Raw genomic sequence first — 9384 nt, forward strand, 5'->3', positions numbered from 1 at the left:
GAAATATCATCTGAAAATTCATCTAATTCTTCGATGTCTCTTATACCCAATAAAATGCAAGAAATTTTTTTCAAAAGTGATAGACGAGTATTTTTTTCTAAAACTTGTTTTAATTTTGACTGTATTTTAAATCCAACTGGACTTCGTTGAGTTTTAAATGATTTTTCTTATAACTTATAATATTAATAATCATGCTCAAGATAAATGTTATACCATATAAAGTAGATTTAATATTGATATGATATAAATACACAGCTATAGGCATCTGGCTATAGTAGAATTATTAAATTTTCTGTTTAAAAAATAATTTCTATATTAATAGTTTCTATATTAAAAATGATATAATTTTATAGAATCATAGTGACGAGATTTATTTATTCAGTTAATTTATGTTTTAAAAATAAATTTTAAACCAACAATAATTGTAGACAATTAATTATTTTAACAAAAACTTATATTTTATCAAATTCAAATAGTTGAAGGTAAGGTGTAATAATGACACACGATTGCAGGCAGATATTAAAATCTGAAGGGTGTTGCCGGCGGGATAAAAATATGATCAAATGTGCCATAACTGCTTTAAATCAGATGAAGGCGATGTTCGATACGGCTTGGTGCCCAATCAAAGAAAACCCGGAAAAATATCAGGACAGGTACAATGGTTGTGTAATAGATCCCGAATGTAATATCAGGGAATGTCCATTTCGTGGAACCGGAGTGGCGCCTAACGTGAGTAGCGGAATTATAGCGATGGCAATTATTATTGTCAATTCATAAAAATAACTTATAACATAATGAGATTTATATTTATGTTACGGGCAAAGTAGACTTTCGGGCACTGTTTACATTGCCCGGGCATTATGGTACTGCCAGATTATGACGGGCAATTTAGACAAAATTAAACATTGCCCGGACTGTATGGAATTGCCCAGTAAAGTTTGCCGTTTGGGCAATGTAAACTAAACATTTTTATTTATATAATTATAAACATTTATTATTTTATCAATCTTGCTAATTATTACTTTATTATTTGAATATTATTAACTTAACTAAACTAATAATTTACGATTATCGTTACTTTTTTGATCACAATTACATCAAATAATACATATTACATAAGACATTTATTTTGACTACAATACATAAATTTCATCATATTAATATTATTTATTTTTGCAATTATTATTAGAATGGCATTTTGAATTGCATTTTTTCCCTGCCGCTTTACATTTACATTTTTTATTTGAACATTGTTGGGTATAATTACACCTATCATAACCCTGTCCTCCTAAATTCGAATATTTCCTCGCTGCTTCTCGTAATGTAATTGTTAGATCAGGCACCTTATTTACAGTAACCAATTTTTCTTTGAACGTAGTAAACTGGTTACGACTATATGTGTGTTCCAACTTTCCTTCGGTGGTTCCTATCTTATAGTTATCGTCATGAACTAAAACAATAAATTAAAATTTTAAAATGTTGTATTAAATATTATACTTAAATTTATAGTAAAATTCGTGTTTTACCTGATAGGATAACTCCAAGAATACAACGAAGGTCGCTGCGAGCTCTGTCTACATCAGGTATTTTGATTTTGACGGTTTCACTCACTTTTGTCTCACAAAATCTTTTTTCGGATGCTTCTTTCATTCGACTCGCTTGAATTTTTAAATTTACAACTGACTCTGTTCTTACAGCAGTTATTTTATTTATTCTATAATCTATTTTTTCTTCTTCATTTTTTTCTTCAATCAACGTTTCATCAACTTCACAATTATCTCCAATATTCATGGATGTAATAGCTGCCTCTAAATCTTCTTCAGTTTTTAATTTATTAATTATTGATATTGGAAGTACCGATGATTTTAATACAATTTTAGCACTACATCCAAACATTGCTTCATATGGACTGCATTTTATTCCATGATGTAATGACCGATTTTTCATCAACTGAACAAATTTTAGTCCTTCACTCCATTTTTTTGTTTTGTTGTCTTGTAACCAAGTGGCAAGTATGTTTTCCACATCTTGATTGGCCCTACAATACGACACGACTTTCGACTGCGATATACTAAATAGTATTAACAACTCACATGTTGTACGATTCAATGATTGTGATAATAATTATTGTACAATGTCTAAAAGGTAAAACCGATTTACCGATAATATAATCTTGAAACGACGATAATTGAGGAGATAATAACTAACAAACTATAGTTAATGGTGTCATAATATTATAGTTAATAGATTAAGTTACAATGTCCAATTTACTACGGGCAAAGTAAACATTGGCCGAAAGTCTCCTTTGCCCGTAACATATACATTATTATAGGCGCAAATACCGCTAGAACTACTTAAACCGAATAATATTTTTTTTTTTTATTGAGTCACACAATTTAGGCCATTAAATTTTTATATAGGTGCTATTCCTATCTACCAGTCAATTTTTTAATGAAAGATTGAGTCGATTTTATTTCAAAATGTTAATAGTACTTAACATTGCTTTTGAGCTTAAACTCATACCCACCTATATAAAATCTTTAACCATCAAAAATTGTATAATTTCATAAGACCTCTTTAGGTAATGTATGTGTTGCATCCAATAAGTGTAATCGTATTTTTCTTGAAATGGATACCCATTTCATGAACTACGATCATATCGTGTAAGTCAAATTTTAGTTCATGAAATGGACATATTATATTTTATCCATTTCATGAAAAGAAAACTCTTATTTTACACTTTGTGATTTATAATTTATTTTTTTTATATTTATAAATAATTATAATAATGTAATAGATTAAAAAGTAAACTTAATTTAAACTGATTTTATTTTTTCATAACAAATCAGAGTTTATTAATATAATATTTAAAGATTTCAATTTCGCGAAAGTTACCTATTGGTGTAATTAATTTAAAATATTACACAAAGTGTAAAACAAGAGTTTTCATTTCATGAAATGGATAAAATATATGTTCATTTCACGAACTAAAATTTGACTTACACGATTTGATCGTAGTTAATGAAATGGATATCCATTTCATGAAAAACACGATTACACTAAGTGGATGCGACATAATATGCACTATGCAATATGCATAGTACCTACCTGAACCTAAATAATGTAATTGAAATAATCTATATCAGTAAAATATTATTTAATTCACATTCACGATCACTGTTCAGGTCTTGGAGACATATTGTGTCAAGAACAAAGAAAGGTCTTGTGGTGGGGTGGCGGACAGAGACGCCATGCGGCTTATGCCAGGTGACGTAGGCCTGCGCGGTGACCGGGCCACATTCTCGTTGTGCCATGACGACGGATTGACGCAACACCCTGAAACTACTGGCAATGGCGCAGTTTACTACAACATGCGCCCAAATGGGATTCAACCGGAGCAAGATGACGAGTTGGATGGCGATAGTCACACCATGCAACAGCTGTCCGATCAGGAACAAGAGGTGGAGTATGATCAGGAACAAGATTGGGACTGTGATCCACAGGACCGTAATCTGGAACAGGATCAAGATATAGATCCAGATCAGGAAAACGATCAAGATTATGACCAGCAAACGGTGGACGAGTCTGGAGATCAACCGTTGATGAAGGATCGAAAGCATGTGATGGAAATGTTGCCAGCGTCTGTAAAACCGGCGTTTGGACCGGTTACCGGGCTGCCAGTAAGTGACGATGAGCACGTGTTCGTTTTGTGGTTGGGCAAGCGGCCGGGCGAACCGGACGAGAAAGCCAGGCTGCAGATCGAGGTACGTGTGCCAAAGTTAGTGCCAAAGCCGGAAACGGTGCCGGAGACGCCGTCACCAGAGCCGAATATCGTGGAAGCATTGCCGGAAGTGACGGCAAAAGATGGTAATAAGAAGAGAGGCAGCTCTAAGAAGAGTAACAGCTCCAAGAAGAGCGGAAGTTCCAAGAAGAAATGATGAATCTGATTTTAATATGTCATAATAATGTACTTCAGCACAGGTAGCACCTCCAGATCAGCCATCGAAGAGCAAGTGATGGTCGTAATGGATATATTGTATGACCAGCATCTGACATCCAAGAAATCAACGACTAAGATGGTCATAATGTAACAATATATAATAAATAATAACATGTGAAAATTATATGAGTATGTTATCTTTATTCTTTATACAGTACAGTACAAGCCTCTGATGGAGATGTTTGATGTCTGAAAACAAATGTCTCCAATATCTTTGTAAATTTATGTGCATAAATATAACTTGCAACACCTACTTATGCAACGGTTTGCCTCAGACTCGCGCACATCAAACATGTCCGACAGAGATTTGTAGCTTATATAGTTTGCTTCAAAAAATGTGTACACGGACAAAATGGCTCCATCTATTGTATACGATCTGGGAGAGTAATCCTCCACTTTTTATCCGTGGAAGTTGAGTTTCAGAAAAATTGCCGAGGATAAGAAAACAAGGAGACCATAAACAATTATAAAACAATGAAATAAAGAGATTAGGTTTTATTATTTTAATTTTAAAAATACAGAATATTTATATACATATTGTATTTAGACAATTTCCATAACAGTGCCCGTGACAGCAGTGTGCTGTAAAGTGGTTCTCGCCACTTTTTGATTTATCCAAAATTTCAACTTTTCTCACTATCTAGCTTTAGTTAATCTACGGGTTATAATTATTGATATCAATGCTATATGGTTGAATTCCATGGTCGACGTAATGCCTCTATTATATTATAGTCTTGTTTTCGACGATTTGTTAGTGGAATTTAGTTTTTTCAAGGGAAACAGCTTATCACCATGATGGTACTTACTATTTTTGCGTGACTAAATATAAGTAAAAGTTCAAAAACTTACTAAGGCTATGCACTTATGTACCTATGTTCAAATCAAATTAATTTAAAATATCAAATCAAATACCTACTGAAACATTTCAAGAATTTGAAATATTTGATAAAATTTTCAGACTCTAAAATATTATAAATTACATTACATTATTTCAGATACACCTGTTGTATATGTTTTATAAGCAATGCATTTTTAGTTACATCTTCATACATTTATATATAAAAAGGATTTTTTCCCCGTCGGAACTTTCATATAATAATATAATATGTAACCGTTTACCCGGTTCGTTTTGTGTGGTATTACTTAACAAACCCCTACTTTCTGCAGCAACGGAGTCGAATTATTATAAAAAGGTTTACATAATAAATACCTACACTTTGTTACAATTCAACTTAATATTGACCACTATGTTATTATTATACTGTTATGATTAAAGTCCTATAAAGTTTCATGAAATTTGTTGTTGTTGAAATATTTAATTTAAACATGGAAAATTTTTAATTTTAATTAAAAACTATGAAAGAAAGTACAGTAAACATCTCTACTTACTTAAATATTGAGTGGAAAATTTTGTAGAAATATTGCTTATATCATAGGTACATTATAAAAATCACATAATAATTATTTACCTTATACACATTTTTCTTGTGATTCTCGATCACGATTTATCAGGTACCTATGAAACCAGTTTGACGCGAAAAATAGAATCTGCTGCAACAATTATTTATTATTTGGTGGAAAAGCGATTCTACAGGAGAAGGAAAGGCATATATTTTTTGGTGGCAACCGGCTATGCTTTTAAATAATATATTAATAATATGTGCTCATAAAACAATATTTAGGCCAACTCTGCGCGAAAAGTTTATGCATAAGAAGAGCCGTGTTCAACGGGGGGCAAGGAGGGGCAATTGCCTCGGGGTGGTAAATATTTGAGGATCAACATAAAATAAAAAATATATTATAACTATATGTATAATTAAAAATGTTAGATTAATGTGACACTGTGTATGCTTATGAATAACATTCGACTGTTGCAATATTATTTTATATTAGAAAATGTGCACTTTTAATTCCAATTGTGAACTTAACAGCGCAACTTTAGCAGACAACAACCCAACCAGTGTAACAACTTTGTTGATGGATTGTTGGACTTTGCTGGACAACTTTCAAAATTTGTTGGATATTTTTTTACCCAGGGGGGCATTCCCAACTTTGCACTGCCAAGATCACGCCAGTGGCGTACATTTTTGTTGGAACATGTTTTTTGTGCTAAACGTGTTCTTATTCATTTATTGGACACTGTTGGACACTTGCGTTTATTAAGAAAAATTGTGTAAAGTTGATATTTTAAATTGAAGAAAAAAAGAAAAATTAGGTATCTATAATATCTAATTAAATATCATAATAGAATAAAAATAAATATATATGATACAAAAATATAAAAATTATAAATCTATAAAATTAATAGAAGTAAGTGAAACCGAAACTAAAATCAAAATTTTTCATTTTGTATTCAAACATTGAAAAATCACTATTTCCAAAATATGAGTGCTGCTGTGTATACATCACCCTTGATTAAATCAAAATGATATTTCCTACACGTCCCGCATGTATTGTGTTCATAAATAAAAATAATATTAATAATAACAACGAATAATAAACGAATAAATATTAATAAAATATTGTCCCACCGCTGCAATGCCAATGAGACGTGACGTTCATTTTGTTTGTATATTGTAAATAGTTTGTCGTGGCCCGGAGTGATAGATTGGTGAAATAGTTTATTTTTATGTATACTTCACTGCGTCTCTCCTATCCTTTCCGCCCCAGGATTTCGGGGATTCGGATATTAAACGCCACGTCACGAAAAGTGTCCGTCGTGCAGGAAATAAAAACGATTTAACGAGGGATCTGCGCCGCAGAAATAACGACCGCCTGTCTGTTTGCATTATTATTGTGAAAAGAATGAACTCCTTGAGAGTAAACTTGGTCCATTCCAATTTATTTCAGTACAATATAATACAGATAGTGATTCGTCCAGCATGATAACTCCCATGTTTTCATTCATTTATTCAAATTTTGGATTTTGGAGTTTTTATATTATATAGGTACTACTCATTACTCACTTCTTAAAGACCACTTTCAAATTGTTGAGATATTTCACACTACTTGAGATGGAGTTTCCCATGGCGATGCATACTTACTGTTTTTCAAATGATAACCCTCCATTTTTTTTTTACCTGCAAATAAATTATTAATTGAGTATTTTTTAATTTTATTTACTTTTTTAATTATGATGTAGGTACTTATTTTTACCTTATTCAAAATTCGAAGGATTAGTTTCTCAGTTATTTATACTATTTAGGTATTACTACGAATCATAGTTTTTTCTGAAAATTGATTAAAAAAATATATAAAATAGAATATTTTATATAGAATATGTAATATAAGATCTATTCATTGTACTTCGACCATCTTTACAATTGATAAATTATGATGGATTTAAATAAAAAGTTAGCTATGTATACTAAATACACAAGCTATGTGGAAAGACAAAATTTCCAAGCCTTATTATTTCTATAGATTCCTAGTGTTAATAAATTATAAGGTTCAATGACTCGCTTGACGTTGTTCAATTATTTCGTGTTATTCAAAAGTTTAAAAATTCTATCATTATTTTAGAACTAAATATGGAAAGTTGAATATTTAGAATATTATTTTATCATATTTTATCATATTTAATAATAATTAAGTTCAACTATCAAAACAAGAGTTGAATCATCTGTTTTTATACTCAATTAAAAAACAGATAACTATATTTTTTACTAACAGTTATTAGGTAGGTTATACTATATATAAAACAGACATTTTCAGCTAGGAAGACCAGACAAATGAAATAACTTTTGTTTTGAAAAATGTTTATAATTTTTATTTTTGTGTAAATATAAAGCATCTATTGAACCATATATTATAATGTATTTAACATTTTTATTTTTATTTTTATAATGAAAAAAAAATTTATTTAATTCAATTTATTGTTTTTATATTTTTTTTCAAGGTGTCTAAATAGCCATTTTGTAAATCAATATTGATTAATCATATGAATAAAGTTTTTTCTTCTGTGACTATTATTGAACAATACAACCTCGAGTGAAATATTTAAAATTCAAAATCCAGATATGTTTTCGCAGTTGTCTGCGTTTGGGTCGTGGGTGGGGGGACAAATTATGATGATTGCGTTGAAATCAAAATATTTTTTAGTATATTTGAATGTATCATAACACGAATATCCCGTTAGATCATATATTTTTTTTCATAGGAATATTTTGACTGAGTTTATCCCTACTGTAATGAAAAATTCCAGGATAAGCTATCAATTATAATATAAATATACGTTTATTGTTAAAATGCACGACGTCTATATTATTAATCTGTACCTACACGTGTATCTATGGTTGTATGATTTAAAACTTCAGTTTCACATTTCGTCGTACCTATACGCATATACTTTTGCGTTTGCCCCATAATATATACGGAGTGATTCGTTGAACGCGATAATAGACCTAACCACTAATTGTTTTGGGTGCATCTAAGTTGAGTACCAAATTAAAAATTGGTATATTAGTTGGGTCTGGGATTCTTATAGGTACTACATTAGTTAGGTCCAGGATTTTCACAGGTACAACACTAGTTGCAGGGTCCTTAATTTTTGGTGAGTATTTCATAATAACATTTTTCTTCCCATTTTAACAAACTTCAGGCTGTATAAGATCTATTCAGACTAAAGATATGGTTAAAATGTTTTTTTACAGGTAATTTTTTCGTAGCTTTTTTGCCATTAAAAATATAAATTATTTGAACTTTATTTAAATAATAGATGACACCAACATGCAGGTACTAAACAAAGAAAAAAATATTAAACATTTTATAATTCAAATATAAAAATCCCACGTATTGATTAACTTAAATAATTGGCCATTGACATATTTCATATAGGAAAATGCCATAAAAGTAATAACTAAAAATATAGCTAATCAATGTCAATGACAAAATGTTTCAATTGGATTGTTTATTTACATAAAATACTTTGTTGTTTACTTAAAATAATCTTGGACCGAACTAATGTAATACTTGTGATTTAACCCTAGTACTTGAGACTCAACTCGGTTGCACGGATTGTTTTAGAAAATATACGTATTATACATTACTCTAAATCTTTTAAGAACAACAAATAAAATATATTTTTAGTATTTTATATCGCAATTGTTTCTAAAATCTTTTACTTCTTTAAATGAATAGCTATAATATCATGATATTTTAAAATAAAAATTTTATGACGAAATAATATATTGTCTTTACAATATTATGATGTGTGAGTTTTTTCTGGTCTTCTATCAAAATTTTGAGTTTGTAAAATTTCTTCGATTTCGAAATTATCTTCTATTTTGATTGAAAAGTGAATATAGTTAGTTGTGGAGATCAAAATTGAAAATTCTCAGTAGTTTTTGAAAGTGGCTTAAAAAAAAATAAAAACATAGCGGATA

The 9384-nt window shown here is 30.1% G+C and overlaps 1 protein-coding gene across 1 annotated transcript; it reads left to right on the forward strand.

The window, feature by feature from the left end:
* Positions 1-495: 495 nt before the first annotated feature.
* LOC107165331 (uncharacterized) lies at positions 496-3975 on the forward strand. Its single transcript, XM_015513516.2, has 2 exons — positions 496-729; positions 3186-3975. The coding sequence occupies exons 1-2, from the start codon at positions 496-498 to the stop codon at positions 3936-3938; spliced, it is 987 nt and encodes a 328-aa protein (XP_015369002.1). The 3' UTR covers positions 3939-3975.
* The last annotated feature ends 5409 nt before the right edge of the window (positions 3976-9384 follow it).

Source organism: Diuraphis noxia, unplaced genomic scaffold (assembly GCF_037042655.1).
Source record: "Diuraphis noxia isolate RWA-SAM2 unplaced genomic scaffold, SU_Dnox_SAM2 contig0001, whole genome shotgun sequence".
NCBI classification, from domain to species: Eukaryota; Metazoa; Arthropoda; class Insecta; order Hemiptera; family Aphididae; genus Diuraphis; species Diuraphis noxia.